General features: G+C 50.3%; 1 protein-coding gene across 1 annotated transcript; it reads left to right on the forward strand.

The window, feature by feature from the left end:
• The first annotated feature begins 2574 nt into the window (after positions 1 to 2574).
• On the forward strand, positions 2575 to 20542 carry LOC133141394 (vasculin-like). Its single transcript, XM_061261922.1, has 10 exons — positions 2575 to 2642; positions 10926 to 11043; positions 12845 to 12965; positions 13647 to 13870; positions 15595 to 15661; positions 16449 to 16633; positions 17483 to 17638; positions 18694 to 18881; positions 19447 to 19540; positions 19983 to 20542. Exons 2-10 carry the CDS (start codon positions 10981 to 10983, stop codon positions 20124 to 20126), a joined length of 1242 nt encoding a protein of 413 aa, XP_061117906.1. The 5' UTR covers positions 2575 to 2642; positions 10926 to 10980; the 3' UTR covers positions 20127 to 20542.

Consider the following 20542-nt stretch of genomic DNA (forward strand, 5'->3'; position numbering starts at 1 on the left):
GAACAATGTCAGGATTGCACATGTAAGGGCATGGTCTGGACCACCTCGTGATTCGAACTGCTACAAATCTCTCGATAAAACATCTCTACATACGCACCTCATTAAACTATGGGAGGAAATATGAAATGAGACTAAAACATGTATTGGCCGATGGGTCAGGGAATTCTTGATATCATGAAGGACCCTGACCCAATAGTTCAGAGTCTGGTAAGAAATGGAAGTCCACCAATTCAATCCCTACACAAGAATAGATGTCTCGATGGATAGAAGTTGATATTGCAATTATTTGATTTCTCATTTTACTGATGCTTAATGCATACCACATTTACCTTTACAGTGACTTTAAAGGAGTAACATAGTGGTCACACTTTCTAGGTTTTTATATGCAATTTGCACAAGAGGGCATTGAAGAAACACAATGGAAGTATTAAATATTTCCGTTTTTTAGTTTTGGTATGCTTTCGACACTTTATGCATGTATCCATTGGTACGGCGAATAAATAAACTAAATGTGAATAAAAAATAAGAATTGGTAGTGATTTGCCCAACCCAGGATGAACCTCTGGAAAACAAGATTTATTTTCGCCCGGGCGCTTGAAGTATTTATGTGTCGCCCAACTGTTCACCAAATCACGCAGACTGGCGAGATTCTCGCGAAGCATTGCGGACAGCGGCGCCATTTTGGGAAGGAGATCGGCAAAAGCGGCAAAAATTAAAAACAAAAATAAGAAAAATTCGTCATTTTAGCGAATGTATAAATGCAAGAGTCTAAAACAACCCGTAAAAGACTGCGTTAGGCACTGGACCACTCTCTTGAGTCAGGTATGCAACAGAAATTAAGAAGCATAAATGATAAATAGTCAGGGAAAGAAGCTGAAATTGGGCTATGCTATGCTAGCGAGTGAGTGAGATCTGTTATTGCTACTCCCGTGTTAGCATCGCTAATCCCGTATATTGCTAGCTCCACTCGGACAAACGAGCTCCTATGAGCGTAAGTAAACGGAACAAACGCAAAAGCAATACGTATGTTTAGTAGCCAGTTTGTGTTCATTCGCTTTTTCGTGGTGGCAATGTATAATTTAGTTTGCTTGTTAGCTAAGTGAGAGAAAACAGCATGACTAGCGTTAGCAAGCTAGTTAGAAAACCTAGCTTGCTTCTGGTTTGCTGGATAATGCCACTCTGACTGTAGTGTAGTGCAGTTAGCTGTGCTAACAACGCTACTCAGCCAGGAGTGGCAAGCTAACGTTACTGTATCCTCCAACCAGTAAGTTGCATGTTCTTTATCAAAGTTCAGTTTTATTGTTCCGCCGTTGCGCTCGCAGCTACAGTCGCTTTCAGTAATTTTGGAGGCTTGTCTGGCAGTTCAACCTCCCACAATGAATCGGTTGGATTTCAAGCCAACTAATTTAACGTTAACTACAGACACCTTCAAATGTAATCCTTTTTTGGTGTCTCTGCTTACAGCCAGCCAGCTAACTGTCTCCAAGTGGAGGATCTGTTGCTGGCTAACGTCATCACCTCCCATTAGATTTTATTTCCATTAGCTAACCAGCGACATTCGTTTGGCTGTTGTTGTTTTGGTCTTTAATGCGCAAGCATATGAGTATGTTGGCATCTTCCAATGGCAAACTATGCCTGTCCCGGGCTTGTGAAATTGTTCAACGTTTTCTGAATCGTAGCCAATTAACTTATATGCGTGTCTTCCTACAGGTGAACTGTACCGTAACCCGTGTCTCCAGAAGAGGCCGCGGCAGTGACTCTTGCATTCAGAATCGGTCCTGCATTTTCACAATTGGCGAGAGAACTTAATTGTGTGCAAGTCCAAGACCGAGGAATGCACTGGGCGCTTGGGAATCATCGGAGTAACCAGCCGTCTTTGGACGACGCGGATTCCCTCTGAAATGGTCTGTAAAGAAAGGCGAGTGAACGCGAGAAGCTGACCGCACCGCTGAACTCGACCTGGAAGCTTCGATGTTCTGTTTGGACGTTGGTATTGCGTTGCAATGTAGCATCAATTCACCGAGTTACTTTATCACTGTTTATTCCATTTGGAAACGTTACACTTGCACTACCGTTGTTTTGGAGAAGTGAAAAAAGCGCACTTTCAAATGAAGGATAATTTATACGAATTACTAAACATTTTCCCCCTAATTATGTAATCGATTCTCTGTATGACTTCGTAGGTTGGAGGACAATGGTGTATCGGTAGGCGTCCTGTTTTCCGTTTAGCAGTTTATGCAGTGGATTTTCACATGTGAACCCCAGCACCCAAAGGCCCTTTAAGAAAACCGACTGCTGGGCCCCAGGCAGGACATGAAAGCCAGACTTATGTCAGGCTTGTAACAAAACCGGAGCGGCCATCTGACAAGTCTGCAAGGGACCGCATCCCCGGCGCGGGACTTGGAATCGCCTGAAGAGGATGGAAAGTTGATCCAGGATTTCTCTGCCAATATTTACAGACGGACCCGATCTGCAAGGGAAATCTGGAAAGCAGAGCAGCGGGATTATCGCCGAGTTTCTCCCATCATACAAAGCCCAAGAACAAGCCGGAAGGGGTTGGGGTGGGGGGGCGGGGGGGTCGGGTGGGAGGGGGTTGACTGGACGCAATCAAACAACGCCACCTGTGCAGTCCTTCATAGCTGGTGTGTATACAGTTTTAACTTTTTTTAACAGTTTTCTCACGCACAGATGCATTGTTTTCTTTTTTTTTTGTGTTCTTACTGTCCTGTATGAGGGTTGGGGGAAGGGTCTTGCCTAAGACAACTGCCTATTTACATGTGAACCTCATAACCTGACAGACAGTTCAGATGAGTATTGATAAGGCACTAAACTTTGGTGCCAAGTTTGCGTGTTGGGTGCCTTCAGCCTTCAGTCTCGGAGTAAGCAAATGTTTGCTCTCAAATTTATTTTGAATACTTGAATATGCAAAAGTGGTTCTAGGAAAGTGGCTGGCTGTGTTTGTATCTTGACCTCATCTCGGTTACAAGACAGCCTGGTTGGTGATGCACAGGTCAGAGACTGACTGTGTAATAGGGGAAGGCTGGGTAATTCCATGTCAACTTGTCACACGTGGACCACATCGTCACAGATTTTAATTAGATTTAGCATGCTGTTTTGGCCTTAGAAAAAAATAAAAACCTTTTGAACTGAAATGACACTTTTCTCAGATTGTTAATCTGGGAGGTATGGGCTGACAGATTTTGTGCTAATTTGTGTGAGTCCATGACTTTGACTTGCCCTATCTCCATTACTGTGGGTCGTACAGAAATCGTTCTTGTATAGATCTTCACCAGCTCTGTCTTTGACAGAGTATGTATATGTATGTTCACCCCAAAATGAAAGGTAACCGGGTTATGAGTGATTATAGTCTTGAAATCTGATTTGCAAAAAAACCTTTTTAAAAAGGTAAAGGTAGGTTTATACCTGGCTGCATTCCTGTTGTTGGTATAATTTCACTTGCGTTGATTAAGGGCTGGCGGTCGGCACTGAATTATCGCATTGCACGTCAAAACGCTTTTGTTAAAAATCGGAGATCGTCCAACCGGTTCAGAGACCTCACTTGTCCCAAACCAGTTCCCTCTACCCCCCCCCCCCCCCCCCCCCAGTTGGCTTAAAGGTTCTGCACTGGATGGTAATTCCAGCCTCCTTCTCCCCCGCCTGTCGTTTCTCCTGGAAGGAGACGCAGGTGCCAAGGCGTTCCAGACCGATGATTTCGGCGTGTAATTAAAGATCACACGGTTGCCGTGGAAGAGAAGCCAGGAATTAGTCGCAGACATGTCACTTTCATTCAGAAGGATTTTTGTAATTCATGTTTTATTGACAGTGTTAAAGCATTGGCATGAAATAGTGAATGGTTGGCGAGTGATTGAGGATGGGTCTCAAGAAATCGTGTGCATTGCTAGGCTAAAAGTCCCCAGCAGTAGTTCGTTTTAGACATGGTGACAGTATTTTCCGGAACTTTTCAGAGTATCATTGGCATAATAACAAATCATAGTTTTTATTTTAATTTTTTGTCCGTTGGCAATTAAAGGGAGAAGGCGTCCGAGGGCAGGTTGGATGCAGTCGTGTCTCATTGCACTGATGCTCATTATGCAGTGCAGTCCGTAAGTATTTGGACGGTGCATACTGTCCCAATACTTACGGACTGCACCGCGTGTCTGAGGCTGACAGGCCTGTGTTCGGCAGGAACTCCAGCGTTTGAAAAAGGAAAGTAGACTCTTGTCCTCTTGTTTTTTTTTTTTATTGCACCTTGGGTTTTCCAGTTGGCCACCCAGATGGCCGCTGCTTGTGCCATATGTGTAGATGACTTCCTGTAGATATGCCGCGTATTCTTACCTCTATCCTTTTTCAGTCCCAAGAGTGTCATGTGGCACTCAAGCGCAACTACTGTAAAATCCCAGGTCAACCTTACACCTTTTCAACCAGTCAAAAGGACTGCTATACTATTGTTTTCAGCCCCTATGAAAACACTACTGAATATTTCTACTTTTTTTTTTTTTTTTTTTTTTCAACCAAAGCCAAAACCCCTTGGGCTTGGGACTGAAAGGGTTAAAGAATTGTCATTGTGTCACAGGTGTGTGCTTCTGCTTTCTGGAGAAACAGTCAGATCTTCTCCAGAAAGCAGTGGCACACCTGTGACAAAATGACGCCAGTGTCAACGTATACGTTGTTTTAAGTCAGTGATGGTCAGCTGTATTCCCGTCGTCCACTCGTTTATGTCTCCAGCAGGGGGCACTGTGCTTGTCTGATGTCGCCTTCCTCACGGGTGATTAACTGGCACCAGATTTCTTTCGAATCTAAAGGTCTGTCTAATCTGGTATTCATTATGGGTCGGTTTCACAGACGCTGATGGGAGCCTAGTCCTAGACTAAATTCAATTGTGTGGCGGATCTCCATTCACAAAGTTAAATTCAGTCCAGGACTAAACTTAATCTGTGTCTGTTAAACCAGCCTTTTGTGGGCTGAAACTTATACCTTCCCCTGACAGGGCGGTCTTCTTAAAGGTACAGTAGGTGATTTCGGACTTCTAACGGTCTAGAGAGGAGTAGTGGCAACAAACCCCTTCAAACCGCAACACTGTTTATCCCTCCCCCTTCTCTGTAAAACACGCTGATGTTGAAACGCCGTTGGCTGTGGCAATTGGAACCAATTCTCAATCAATGAGCTTGAATTATTATAAACTTATACAACTATATATTTTGAAACCTGAAGTTAAGGAGTATGAACACAGGCAGAGGGTGAGTCAACATGTCAGTGAGCATTTTTCAATGATAGGAAGAGCGTTACAATGGTCTTGCAAGAATGTTTTAACACAAATATACCTTACCTAGTGTACGTTTAAGTGGCCAGGTAAGCCTCACCTGTGTGGCCATGCTGCTCACCTTCACCTCTGGTCAGTGTTACTTTTCTATGCTCGATTGATCTTGCCTGGCGCTGTTGAGCTAGCCGAGTGGAGCTTAATATGGGGTTTGCACTTTTGTGAGTATTTCCAATTACACCAGACAAGCACAGTAAAGCGTAGAATTGTATTTCAGTCCGAAATATATAGGTGTTCAATGCAAGCATAAAATCGTGTGAAACCTGTTGAAATTGGGAGCAATTAATGGCAAACGAGGAGACTTGAGCATGCTAGAAAATCCAGGTTTCTGTGCGAATTCTGTCCCCACCTGTTGAATCTCACCAGAACCGAACCATTGAGAGTTCCTGTGACATAAGTGCTGTCCGGACCGATCTACTGAACCGTCAGTCAAACGGACATGTTTTGCCGTCACTTCTGGTTCTGTCTAGACTAGGGCTGTCAAACTGAATTCCTAAGGGGCTTCAGTCTGGGTTTTTGTGGTTTCCTTTCAATCAGCTGTCAATCAAGTCCTTGAGAACAAGACGCGTGGATTCTTTAGCCGGTCAATGAAAACCAGCCGAACGCTGCCCTCTAGTTTGACACCTGGGCTCTCGACTCTGCACGGTCTTCAGCACAGACTCATGAACATGGCAGGTGTGCGTTAGAGGTGGTGTTTAAATTTTGTAGTTGTGGTGGCAGTGCACGGCTCTATGCCGAGTGCTCCTGGGCCACTCCATGTCAACTCCAGGAGGTCGCACCACAGCCCCTCTTGGATTCTTTATTCTCTCTTTATGTGTGTTGCTAGACAGTTATGAGATTTATCATTCCTGAACTTGAGCGTCATTCTCCCATTTACTTTTCTTTGGTAGAGCCATTTACAGTTTGCTGGGTGTTGCAGTGAAAAACGCGATGGGATCAATAGTTTAAATTTTAAAAAAAAAGTTCTGGACCTGTAAAAACCACAGTTTTTCATCGCGACCCCTGGAGAGATTCGCACGGCTCTACTGGCAAACGCAAAAGGGCATTTGAGGCTCATATCTTCAGTAAGATCTGTAACCTATCATTATGAACCAGGCTGTCCTGCGGCCTCCTGGCGCTGGCATGGAACGGCACCCAGCATCATCCCCTCGGCCGTCCTTGTTCTTCCGTCCGAGGACGGTTCTGTGACTAACTTGTCCGACGAGCGATCGTTTGATGAAACGGACCTGGTACTGGACCGGTGCAGGGAAATGCTGGTGTCCAATTAGAAGTCCAACAAAGTCCAGCTCTGTTCTGTAAACCGAGGTGGAATATCTCCCCGGGATAGTGCTTCTGTTTTGACTGCTGAAGTTTGTTAACTATAGCCTGCTTTCCTGCCCTTCGCCGAATTTTTCCCATCATGCCTTTTACCAATATCAATCCTTCCCTGACCGTACCAGGGGGAGAATGTCTCCCTCTCCCTCGCTGTGCTTAGCCCGTGGGCCGTCTGCCAAAGCAGCGTCCGATTGCAGGTCATGGCGTGTGCCAGGTGTCTACCTGGCGCAAACTGTCTGGTGCTGTTTACCTGCTGCTCGCTGCATGCTGAGGCTAGCTGCCTGCATGGATGGGCCCCCACGGACTGTGGGGGCCCATCCATGCATACAACTGAACCTTAACAGATACCAGACCATGGGGCCCATCCATGCATTAGAACAGAGCCTTAACAGATACCAGACCATGGGGCCCATCCATGCACTAGAACAGAGCCTTAACAGATATCAGACCATGGGGCCCATCCATGCACTAGAACAGAGCCTTAACAGGTACCAGACCATGGGGCCCATCCATGCACTAGAACAGAGTCTTAACAGATACCAGACCATGGGGCCCATCCGTGCACTAGAACTGAGCCTTAACAGATACCAGACCATGGGGCCCATCCATGCACTAGAACAGAGCCTTAACAGATACCAGACCATGGGGCCCATCCATGCACTAGAACAGAGCCTTAACAGGTACCAGACCATGGGGCCCATCCATGCACTAGAACAGAGTCTTAACAGATACCAGACCATGGGGCCCATCCGTGCACTAGAACTGAGCCTTAACAGATACCAGACCATGGGGCCCATCCATGCACTAGAACTGAGCCTTAACAGATACCAGACCATGGGGCCCATCCATGCACTAGAACAGAGCCTTAACAGATACCAGACCATGTGGCCCATCCATCCAAGATGAGCTGCTCAACATCCCTACAATCAGTTGTTAAAAGGGCACTTGACTGTTTTCCATTTTTGTCTTTCTTTTGATTCTGCTTCCTGGTAAATCATGCTTGCCCCCATCAGCAGATGTGTTCACACTGGATGTGTTGTGAAGAGGCCGTCTCATTTCAAGAAAACAACAGCCATGTGTTTGTAGGCATCAGTTTGTAGGTTTCGAAAAGCTCTCGTTGCTTTGAAATCAAATATAGAACTGCCAAAGAGGCCCTTCCGCTTGTTCCTGTTTCTGGTCAGGATGAGAAAATTGCTTTAAAGTCTGTTTCAAAGCGTCAAAAGCAGCAGATGAATCTGCTGTTAATCTCACGACTTGAGCTTCTGCTGTCAGCGGATGGCGAGCGAGCGAGCCGACTTTTTAAAATCCAGACCCTCTTCTTTATCATCGAGACGAAGAGGCGTCCGAGTGGCAGCGGGCACGTACGGGACGGCGGGAGCGAGACTTTCGAGACTATCGGCGGGGTTGAGACTATCGAGACTATCGGCGGGAGCGAGACTATCGGCAGTCTGCTGCCTTTGCGTGGCAGGGCAAACCGGTGAAATAATTGGACTTGCTGCCTCAAAAACTATAAACGCGAAAGGCAGACGGAAAGGTCAGAGTTCGCAGGACCTTCTTGCTGTGGGGTGTCGGTGGCGACCCTGCCGCGATGTCGCTGACGTGAACGGCGGGATAATGGCGGCGCAGGATCAGTCACGCTCCCCACTGCCCCTTGTTGCCCCCGTCCTGCCTCTGCTAGGCTTTCACCGTCTGAGACAGTGTGAGTTTTATTTTTTACGACCTAGACATTTAGAGTGGAGCAGGACCGGGTGGTTACCTGCGGGTACAGCGCACATTCGCCAGCCACAGGTAACATTGGTCAGCATTTGGCTGGTGGCTGCCGTTTAAATTCTGCCCCCTGAAACCTGAAGCTCCCCTCGCTGGGTTGGAATTGACATTGGTCGGGAATGCGGAACGTTTTGGCCTTGCAGGGAGCTCCGATGAAGACGCTTCATCTTTATCCCCGCTATTGGCCCTGGAGTGCTGTTCTCCGGTCTGGAAGGGCATTGGGAGATTCCCAGGTGGGCACCCAGGATACCAAGTGTGATCGCATCCTGTGAAACAAACCCAATATATGGAATTAGTCAGCGTGGGACCCAGATTTAACGTGTTAGAAGTAGTCATTCTGCACGATTAGCGAGGGTATTAAAAATATATAATTTTAGTTTATTACAAATCCTCTTTTTCAAAATAATAATGGTATTAATTTGTTATTTATCTAAAGTGACTTACAGTTGTTTAGGCTAAGCAGGGGACAATGCCCCCCCCCCCGGAGCAATGTGGGGATTAAGGGCCTTGCCCAAGCGCCCTACAGCTGTGCGGATCTTATCGTGGCCACACCGGGGATTGAACCGACAACCTTCCGGGTCCCAGTCATTCACCTTAGCTTTAAAGGCTGCCCGTCTCACGTACTCATCTCACTAATCTTCACTAACGACTGGTCTTCACGTATTTACCTGCTGCCTTGTGTCAGATCAGATGGAAGGGAGCTTCAGCTGGCTCTGGGAGAGCACAGCGAGCTGAACGGTGTGTGCGGAGATGAAAGCTCGAGGGGGGGGTGGGGTTGGGGGGGTTGTGTCTGAAAGCTGAGACGGTGTGGAGGCACGCCCCCGCCCCCGCCCCCCGCCCCCCCAGGTGGTCCTCGTGCGCTCATTGCTCCTCGTTTCATCAGCCGAACTGCGCCGTCAGAGAGGGAAGCGACAGTCACATTCCTTCACGGCTCCAGTTATTAGTTTACCCCCCCACCCCACCCCGCCCCACGGGAAGCCCAAATGATGCGCATCCTCGGAAAATTTGCCAGCATCTTATAACCAAACCCCCCCCCCCCCCTTTTTTCTGAATTTGCTTCTGCTGCTTAAGTGTAGCCATTGCTGTCATTTTAAGCATTTCCTTTTCTCATTTAAAGGTATAATACGTAAGATTGTTAAATTGTTACATTGTTAAAAAGACCATTGTAAATCCCTTCCTATCATTCAAAAAGGCTCACTGACATGTTGACTCGCCTTCTTCCTGTGTTTATTGTCCTTAAATTTGGGTTTCCAAATATGCAGTTGACGGGCCAGCACATCGTATAGCTGTACAATAATTCAAGCTCATTGGTTGAAAAGTGGTTCTAACTGCCACAGCCAATGGCATTTCAACGTCGGCGCGTTCACAGAGAAGGGGAAGGGATAAACGGTGTTGTGGTTTGAAGGTGTTTGTTGCTGCCATTCCTCTCTTGACCGTTCGCGAGTACCTATTGAACCTTTAACCTTTAACCTGATTAGTCTCTTTGCGATTCTACTTTAATCTTTTTATTTTTTATTTTTTTTTCCTTTAATCATACCTGATATGGAGGTAAGCCAGAGGCCATGTGAAATGCTTCTTTTGTCGCTGTTGTCTATTGGGTGTGGGTAAGACATCCAATCAGCAGCCAGGCCTTTGAGCTTCTATGTGATAACAAAAAAAAAAAAAAAAGAAAAAAAAAAAAAAAAAAAAAAATTTAAAAAAAATTGCATGAACTCCTAGAAGCTGTGCGATCATGGCTGCAGATTGACTGTCTTACGCCCGTCTTTGTTTACTACTGCATACGGTCTGACCGAAGCATTAGATTAACGATCACCCACAGCGGCGGTTATTGTTATTTTGTGCAGCCCTAGTTAGTATCTTTTGACATTAACGGGGCTTCTTTAAAATACACGGCTCTATCTGTGATGTCAGGCTGCACGAAGTTGCGTAAAACTGTCATACTTTTGCCTGCAAATGTTATGACCGTAACATCTGTCGATGCGTGTGCAGATAAAAGTATGACGGTTTGATATTGTTTGCCATCAGCTGACGTCATCCGTTACGTCGACAGCTGTTACGTCGTGTGTGTGAGGGCTGTTACGTCGTGTGTGTGAGGGCGTTGCGTCAGCCTTACGGCGCGGGGTTAGAGTAAAGTGTTTGTTATTTTGTGACTGGGACTGGGCCGCCGTGGTGTGTGTTGGTGGAATGAGCCTGGAGCCTCCCTGGCTGCCGGGGGACGTGCCTTCACTCTGTGGTCATTGTTTTGACGATGCATGTTAATCGGTAGTGGATAGATGTTTGTCTAATGTTCCCCTGTGTTCTCTCTCTCTCTCTGTCTCTCTCCCTCCCTCTCTCTCTCCCTCCCTCTCTCTCTCTCCTCCTACCTCTTCCCCCCCTCCCCCCTCTCTCTCTCTCTCTCTCTCTCTCCTCCCCCCTCTCTCTCTCCCTCTCTCTCTCTCTCTCCTCCCCCCTCTCTCTCTCCCTCTCTCTCTCTCTCCCCTCCCCCCTCTCTCTCTCTCTCTCTCTCCTCTCTCCTCTCTCCCCTCAGGGACTGGAGATGAGGTGTTGATGCCGTGCTCACCTCTCCTGGGACAGGGACCTAAATGGCGCAGCATGATTTTGCTCCAGCCTGGCTCAATTTTCCCACCCCGCCCTCATCCGCGAAGGTAACTCTACGCTCAACATCGCCCCCTGGAAGTTGCCCGGGGTACTGCGCATGCCTCCCTCATTGCTCAGTTGCATCATTCACTTTTAAAGACTCTGTGCAGGTACTTGTGTCTTTACTCGGACTGGGGAAGCACCGAGGGTTACAGATCGAGATGAGATCACAGTACAGAAACTGATGGAGAGCCTCTGATGTCACTTGCGGAGAGTTGTTCCTTTGTGATGTCACTCTTGTGTAGGGCAATGTTCCTCAGTGATGTCCCTGTGGCAGAGGGCAGTGTTCACCTGTGATGTCACCGGTGTAGGGCAGTGTTCCTCTGTGGTGTCACTCTTGTGTAGGGCAGTGTTCCTCTGTGATGTCACTGGTGTAGGGTAGTGTTCCTCTGTGATGTCACTGGTGTAGGGTAGTGTTCCTCTGTGATGTCACTTGTGTAGGGCAGTGTTCCTCTGTGATGTCACTCTTGTGTAGGGCAGTGTTCCTCTGTGATGTAACTCTTGTGTAGGGCAGTGTTCCTCTGTGATGTCACTTGTGTAGGGCAGTGTTCCTCTGTGGTGTCCCTCTTGTGTAGGGCAGTGTTCCTCTGTGATGTAACTCTTGTGTAGGGCAGTGTTCCTCTGTGATGTCACTCTTGTGTAGGGCAGTGTTCTTCTGTGATGTCACTCTTGTGTAGGGCAGTGTTCCTCTGTGATGTAACTCTTGTGTAGGGCAGTGTTCCTCTGTGATGTCACTGGTGTAGGGTAGTGTTCCTCTGTGATGTCACTGGTGTAGGGTAGTGTTCCTCTGTGATGTCACTGGTGTAGGGTAGTGTTCCTCTGTGATGTCACTTGTGTAGGGCAGTGTTCCTCTGTGGTGTCACTCTTGTGTAGGGCAGTGTTCATCTGTGATGTCACTCTTGTGTAGGGCAGTGTTCCTCTGTGATGTCGCTCTTGTGTAGGGCAGTGTTCCTCTGTGGTGTCACTCTTGGGTAGGGCAGTGTTCCTCTGTGATGTCACTCTTGTGTAGGGCAGTGTTCCTCTGTGGTGTCACTCTTGTGTAGGGCAGTGTTCCTGTGTGATGTCACTTGTGTAGGGCAGTGTTCCTCTGTGGTGTCCCTCTTGTGTAGGGCAGTGTTCCTCTGTGATGTAACTCTTGTGTAGGGCAGTGTTCCTCTGTGATGTCACTCTTGTGTAGGGCAGTGTTCTTCTGTGATGTCACTCTTGTGTAGGGCAGTGTTCCTCTGTGATGTAACTCTTGTGTAGGGCAGTGTTCCTCTGTGATGTCACTGGTGTAGGGTAGTGTTCCTCTGTGATGTCACTGGTGTAGGGTAGTGTTCCTCTGTGATGTCACTGGTGTAGGGTAGTGTTCCTCTGTGATGTCACTTGTGTAGGGCAGTGTTCCTCTGTGGTGTCACTCTTGTGTAGGGCAGTGTTCATCTGTGATGTCACTCTTGTGTAGGGCAGTGTTCCTCTGTGATGTCGCTCTTGTGTAGGGCAGTGTTCCTCTGTGGTGTCACTCTTGGGTAGGGCAGTGTTCCTCTGTGATGTCACTCTTGTGTAGGGCAGTGTTCCTCTGTGGTGTCACTCTTGTGTAGGGCAGTGTTCCTCTGTGGTGTCACTCTTGTGTAGGGCAGTGTTCCTCTGTGGTCTCCCTGTGGCAGAGGGCAGTGTTCCTCTGTGGTCTCCCTGTGGCAGAGGGCAGTGTTCCTCTGTGGTCTCCCTGTGGCAGAGGGCAGTGTTCCTCTGTGGTCTCCCTGTGGCAGAGGGCAGTGTTCCTCTGTGGTCTCCCTGAGGGCAGTGTTCTGACGCTGTCGTCCTGTTCCCCAGCCCTCTCTGAGCTCTGAGAAGCCGCCGGAGGCCCCCGTCTGCCCCGACAACCGCAGCGATGTGAGCCGCAGGCGACACAACTCCTCCGACGGATTCCAGTCCCTCAACGGACGCGCTGGAGGTACTGTGCCCCTGAACTGCCCCCCTGAACTGCCCCCTGAACTGCCCCCTGAACTGCCCCCTGAACTGCCCCCTGAACTGCCCCCTGAACTGCCCCCTGAACTGCCCCCTGAGCGACTAAAGGAGCGTTTGCTCACGGGGAGCTCTTCTGCTGTGCAGATGCCCGCAGCCATAACTTAATGTAACTTGACGCGCTGAGAAAAGGCAATTTGAGCTTCCTAATGTCAGTATTATTTGCTAATTTCCAGTCTTGCCCCCTCATTCTGCTAAACGAACTCACCCTGAAGAATCGCCTGTGGTTAATCCCTTTTACGAGCATAAAAGCCTCAGTCAAATCACCCCGACACTGCAAATAATCTTGTAATAAGACTTTTTTAAAATTCTCAAGTAGAAGATATTACCTTGTTTTTCCTTGTGAAAGTGACATTTTCTTACGCCCTTAGCAAATGTTGAAACGAGTCAAACTTTCAAGATAGTTCTTTTTCCCCTCTAGTTTAACAAAAAACGAATAAAAATTAGACCTAAATTTAAGACTAAGATGCTTGTTAAGACTGACTTAAATCCTGCTGGTCGAGACATTTAGTGTCGCAAAAGCAGTATCTCCTGATTGACCATAAAAAAAAAAGAAATCTGACCCCTGCTTCGTTGAAAGATGCTTTAAACAAAACTCCCCTCCCCACAGGAAGTTACTCCAGGAAGGAGAAGAACGGCTGGAGGGGCCGGAACGGCAGCGAGGGCGGGGCCCCCCGGGCGGGGGCCTTCCAGGGTGGGGGGGGCCCCTCCCGCTCCAGGGCCCCGGGCCCCTCCCACGGGGGCAAGGTCAAAGTCCCACGCGAGAACGACCCCGCCCACGCCCACGCCGGTACAGAGGGCGACCGGCGCAAGCAGTTCCAGGCTGAAGACTTCGTAAGTCCCGGGTGAACGGCATTCTGGGATGCGGATGCGGCGTGGCGCGATTCAGTCGCCCGCCTGGGTCGAAGCGCGTGGGCTTCCGACACTTTTCTGCACTTTGGTTCGATCCCCGGTGTAGCCACAGTAAGATCCGCACAGCCGTAGCAAGGCCCTTAACCCTGCATTGCTCCAGGGGAGGATTGTCTCCTGCTTAGTCTAATCAACTGTAAGTCGCTCTGGACAAGAGCGTCTGCCAAATGCCAATAATGTAGCTACATAAATAATTACATGCTTAGTTTTACTTACTCATTGGAACCTATGAAATACTCTCAAAATGTGCCGTCTGGTTGGCTCAGTTGAACCAGGCAAGGTCAAGCAAGCACAGAAAAGTATTTGAATCCAAAACCAGTATGTATTTCACCCAGGGCTGGTGGTGAACCTGCCGCCCACCCCTACACATTTAAGGCTGCTTGTTATCTTGAATCTTGTACCCATGTGTATGATTAACTTAAATGTAGAGTCTTATTTTGACTGGCCCGTCATCCTACACACAGCACGCTGGCACAGTGGTCAGCATGTAATCCTCTTTGCGTAGTTCTCCGATTTCCTCCTGCCCTGAAAGACATGTTTGAATTCAAAGGATGCCTTTCCATGTCTTCGAAAAGGCAGTAGAACGACAATTAAGCTGAATCTGATCAAATATATACATGTATCGGTGATTCTAAGACCTCTCGAAGTGGAGGTGAGGGGGGTTATTTGTGAGTGACATCCCAGAACAACGCTTGGTCTGGTCTGTACTGCCACTGCCATGGTGTGTACTAGTCGTTCACGAAATGACTTTTGTACATTAGCATTTTCAAGCATTTATTTTCTCCCAGAGGATCTGAAATGTATTTCACGCTCCACTTGGCAATCTGTGCTCAATGCTAAAGAGGAACTAAAATATCGTTTGGGGGATGAGAGCCGCGATTGGCTGGAATTGTGGCAGGGTGAGGGGGCGGGGGGGGGATGTTTATTTGGGGGCCCTCCAATGCACATTAGCATAAAACATTCTCACAATGTTACTGGAACGTTGTGTCAGTGTTGTAACGTTGGCGCTACCTTGCGGCAACGTTGTGTGAATGTCTCCCTTCTTCACGCTGGGTTGGTTGTGTCCTGTCCTTTGTTGTGACGAGGCCAAAGACATTTCATTACTCCCGTTACTCTGTTTGCTGCCAACGTCCTTAGCCACGTTCCTGGGGAGCCAACCGTCAGGCCCTGGTTTGTATTACTAGCAACATATAGCAACTATACAACAGCAGTGATTTATTTATTTATTAAAAAAAAAAAAAAAATTTGTACCATGAGGAGGAGCACTGATGTCTTTTGTTCCCCAGCTACGTTCCTCTGTGTGCTGCCTCGTTGAAAAATTTAATTACGGCTCTCAGATCTGCCAGCACTCCTGCGCTTGGTCTCCTTCCAGCTGAATTTCTGGGCTGAAATTGGGAGATGAAAATAAATATGAAATATGGACTGAAGCGATAAAAGGTGTCGCCAATAGGTGCCTGACTGGGACAGAGAAGGTCGGTGGTTCGAGCCCCAGTGTAGCCACATTAAGATCAGCTGTTGGGCCCTTGGGGGGGGGGGGGGGGGGGGGGGGGGGGGGGGATTGGCCCCTGCTTAGTCTAATCAACTGTGTGGCGCTGTGGTGAAAAGCGTCAGCTGACTGACGGAAGTGCGATGTTCCCTGTGTCTCTCAGCCGTCTCTGAATCCGGACACCGAGCGGGAGGTCAACCAGAGCAAGGCGGTGACGGTGGGTGTGTGGGGTGAGTGTTTCGGCTTCCTCTCCTCACTGGCGGTTCCCAAATTGTGGGTCAGGGCCTCCATGTGGGGGCCACATAAAGGCGAGCTGAAATCGAAACTGCAAAAATAACTTTTTCCCGCAATTGAGTCGATTCATGGCCGTACAGACACGACTTGGAAGTATATTCCCAAAAGTATTTATTATTTATTTATTTTCACACCTCATTTTTTCTTCTGTCCTTGACTTGATTTGACGTCATCGTATGCCGGTGGTCGTGTATTTCGATCAAAGGTTTGTCAAAGTTTCTCTTCTCCTCCAATCAATGTCACTACGATAATGCAGTCCATTTACGATTGACCTAAAGTGTGGTCCGAATGAGGATTTCGGTAGTCCAGATTATCATTCGTGGGTGTCCCGTAGCTGTCTCTTGGTCCGTTCCGTCCTCAGCTGTCCCAGATAAGTCGGGGGGGGGGGGGGGGGGAGGCCGTTTTGTTTCGAGAGCTCTCTTAAAAGCCCCCCTCTAAATGGTAAATGGCAGGCATTTATATAGCGCCTTTATCCAAAGCGCTGTACAATTGATGCTTCTCCATTCACCCATTCATACACACACTCACACACTCACACACTGACGGCGATTGGCGATTGAGCCCCGACCAGCTCGTCAGGAGCATTTGGGGGTTAGTTGTCTTGCTCAGGGACACTTCGACACAGCCTGGGCGGGGGATCGAACCAGCAACCCTCCGACTGCCAGACGACTGCTCTTACTGCCTGAGCCTGAGCCATGTCGCCCCTCTCTGCCCTCGGATCAGAACATCCGCCCAATCCCAAGTCCAGAAGCTCGAAGATGATGGTGATCAAGCGGCTGCCGAAGGAGGAGCCCAGCTCCACGCTGCCCCCCGCCGTGGCCCACCCCGCCCAGCCTGCGCCCCCCAAGAACGGAATCCCGTCCTTCTACAAGGGCCTGGTCCCCAAACCGGTGGCTGTTCCCGCAAAGGTAGGACGCCCCGTTAAACCCGTTAAAACGCGTCTGCGTTTGCTCAATTTTCTCTGTCAAGAGGCAAAAGCCCTTGGGATTTGGGTGGAGCCACTTTGTGTTGGGCTTGGGACTGAAAGGGCTGAGGAGCTGGGAGACTCCTGAGATCAGTGGGAATTGTAGTTTCTGGTGATGCTCCGCAGAACACTGGTAATTGTACTTTCTGCTGATGCTCCTGAGATCAGTGGGAATTGTACTTTCTGAGCATGCTCCCCAGGCTAGCGGAAAGCAGTCCGTTTCCTGCGTCTCCTGCGCTTCCCCCAGGGCGTGACGCGTGTCCTGCCTTCCCCCAGGGCGTGACGCGTGTCCTGCCTTCCCCCAGGGCGTGATGCGTGTCCTGCCTTCCCCCAGGGCGTGATGCGTGTCCTGCCTTCCCCCAGGGCGTGATGCGTGTCCTGCCTTCCCCCAGGGCGTGATGCGTGTCCTGCCTTCCCCCAGGGCGTGATGCGTGTCCTGCCTTCCCCCAGGGCGTGATGCGTGTCCTGCCTTCCCCCAGGGCGTGACTCGTCTCCTGCTTCCCCCAGGGCGTGATGCGTGTCCTGCCTTCCCCCAGGGCGTGATGCGTGTCCTGCCTTCCCCCAGGGCGTGATGCGTGTCCTGCCTTCCCCCAGGGCGTGATGCGTGTCCTGCCTTCCCCCAGGGCGTGATGCGTGTCCTGCTTCCCCCAGGGCGTGATGCGTGTCCTGCCTTCCCCCAGGGCGTGACGCGTGTCCTGCTTCCCCCAGGCGTGACGCGTGTCCTGCTTCCCCCAGGGCGTGACGCGTGTCCTGCGCTTCCCCAGGGCGTGACACGTTTCCTGCCTCCCCCCAGGGCAGCCGCTCGTGCTCCTCCTCCCCCGTGGACCGGGCCGGTCCGCCGCGGCTGATGATGAGGCTGACCCGCGCGCGCACCCACAGGAAGAGCCAGTTCCTCAAGGCTCTCAAGCAGGACAAGGTGGACGAGGAGGACCTGGACAACCCCTGCAAGGTAACACTCACCCACTGCTACCCCTGCAAGGTAAAACTCACCCACTGCTACCCCTGCAAGGTAAAACTCACCCACCGCTACCCCTGCAAGGTAACACTCACCCACCGCTACCCCTGCAAGGTACCACTGCTACCCCTGCAACGTAACACCACTACCCCTGCAAGCCAACACCGCTACCCCTGCAAGCTAACACCGCTACCGCTGCAAGGTAACACTCACCCACCGCTACCCCTGCAAGCTAACACCGCTACCCCTGCAACGTAACACCACTACCCCTGCAAGCTAACACCGCTACCCCTGCAAGGTAACACTCACCCACTGCTACCCCTGCAAGGTAACACTTACCCACTGCTACCCCTGCAAGGTAACACTTACCCACTGCTACCCCTGCAAGGTAACACTTACCCACTGCTACCCCTGCAAGGTAACACTCACCCACCGCTACCCCTCCAAGCTAACACTGCTACCCCTGCAAGGTAACACTCACCCACCGCTACCCGCCCCACCAAGGGACCGATGGAGAGTGATGGTTGTGATGTCAGTTTACGGTCATAAAATCGAAAAGAGCTCCCACCAGTCACTGAGGCAAAACCAATAGAACATTAACTGTGATTGGTGGATGTCTTTATCTTCCGGCTGTAATGCCTTTCTCCCTGTACTTATCAGCAGGGAGTAGCATCCAAAGATTGCCGTTGTTGTGTTGCTTGTTGCTACCAAGGTATTCTATGACTGGTGTGAAGCTCTTCTCCCGGTCCAACTAATAGGATGACATCAGGAAAACATCCGTCCTGTTAGCAAGGCTGAACTTATGATGAGAAAATGTGACGCATGCCTTTTAAAGACTGGCACTTGAGAGGGAAGCAAGGCGTCTACTGCAGTTAACTGGAGTCCAGTTTGTTTACTGAAGACCGACTTCAAAATGGCTTCCTCCCTGGCTGTGTTAATGCTCTTTCTCCTCTTGGCCTGTCTGGAGCCCGGCTTTGTGAGTCGGAATCCGTTTCCGCGGCGACGCTGAAGCACGTTTAACCGCCTTTTTTTTTTTTCCCCCGCCGCAGGACGACGACGACGCCTTCCTCGTGCAGAACTGCAACCTGGGACACGGGGACGAGAACAGCAACCGCTTCCAACCCTCCTCCCCTCGGGAGAACGGGAACGCCTCGCTCGTCGCCCGGCAACAGATCCTCCGCTCCTCCGCCTTCCCGCAGCCCGAGGGCCTGTCCGGCTCCCTGGAGGCAGAGCACAGGTGGGTGGGGTCTGGGAGTCCACAGGTGGGTGGGGTCTGGGAGTCCATAGGTGGGTGGGTGGGTGGGGTCTGGGACTCCACAGGTAGGGGGGGGGGGTCTGGGAGTCCACAGGTGGGTGGGTGGGGTCTGGGAGTCCACATGTGGGTGGGTGGGTGTTTGTGCTCCGTGGTCAGAGTGTTTGTGCTCCCTGGTCAGAGCGTGTTTGTGCTCCCTGGTCAGAGCGTGTTTGTGCTCCCTGGTCAGAGCGTGTTTGTGCTCCGTGGTCAGAGTGTTTGTGCTCCCTGGTCAGAGCGTGTTTGTGCTCCCTGGTCAGAGCGTGTTTGTGCTCCCTGGTCAGAGCGTGTTTGTGCTCCCTGGTCAGAGCGTGTTTGTGCTCCGTGGTCAGAGTGTTTGTGCTCCCTGGTCAGAGCGTGTTTGTGCTCCCTGGTCAGAGCGTGTTTGTGCTCCCTGGTCAGAGTGTATTTGTGCTCCGTGGTCAGAGTGTTTGTGCTCCCTGGTCAGAGTGTTTGTGCTCCCTGGTCAGAGTGTTTGTGCTCCCTGGTCAGAGTGTTTGTGCTCCTGCAGGCTGCTGAAGGAGATGGGCTGGCAGGAGAACGACGAGACCTGCGCCCCGCTCACCGAGGACGAGATGAGGGAGTTCCAGGCCATAAGCGAGCAGGTGCACACGCACGCACACACACACACACACGCCCCGCTCACACACACACCCCACACACACACACTCACACGCACGCCCCGCTCACACACACACACACACACACACACACCCCGCTCACACACACACACGCCCCACTCACACACACACACACGCCCCACACACACACACACACACACACACACACACACACACCCCACACACACACACACACACACACGCCCCACGGTGCTTGGGGCAGGCCCTCCACTCTTATTAACACATTTACAGCCTAATGTCGCCCCTATAGTGCCCCTATAGTGCCCATATGGGCAGCCTGCGGGAGCTTGACGGGTTGGTGGTTCAAGCCCCAGTGTAGTCGATAAGAACCACGCGGCTGTTTGGGGCCCTTGAGCACAGCGCTCCCGTAACCGTGACTGAGCGATTGTTCTCATGCGCCCCTCAGCTGCAGAGGAACGGTCTGCGGAGGAACGGCTTCCTGAGGAACGGCGAGTTCCCGGGCGCCTGGCGGCACGCCGCCCTCCCCTCCCCCGCCCCGGCCGACGCCTCAGAGACCAGCAGCAGCGACACCTCGGACGATGAGGCCTGAACCAGCGCTTCTGAAAAACCCCTCGGCTCCCCGCCACTCTGCTCTGACCCTTCACTACCGGAGGGAGGGGGGGGGGGACAACCCAGCAACACAAAACACAAAAACACAAACCGCAACACAACGGGGACTCCTGTGTGCCGAGAGTCTGAGGAGATCTGTATCATGGAGAGAGACCCAGGGCTGTCTGAAGGCCTGGCACAAGAACACTTGCTTCACACTTGCTTTGTAAAGTTGGCCCCTGTAGTTTAAGAGAAAAAAGAAAAGCGGAGGGGGGGAAGAAAGAAAACGAAAAAAGGAAAACGACGACTTTGGGTGGAATTTTAGTGACTCTCGTCTCAAGCACTGAAAGCATTAAGAACCAGAATACTGCAATGTGTGTCTGTTCTGGGAGAAGTGAATAAAATGATTGCAATTCA

This window comes from Conger conger, chromosome 12 (assembly GCF_963514075.1).
Source record: "Conger conger chromosome 12, fConCon1.1, whole genome shotgun sequence".
Lineage (NCBI taxonomy): Eukaryota > Metazoa > Chordata > Actinopteri > Anguilliformes > Congridae > Conger > Conger conger.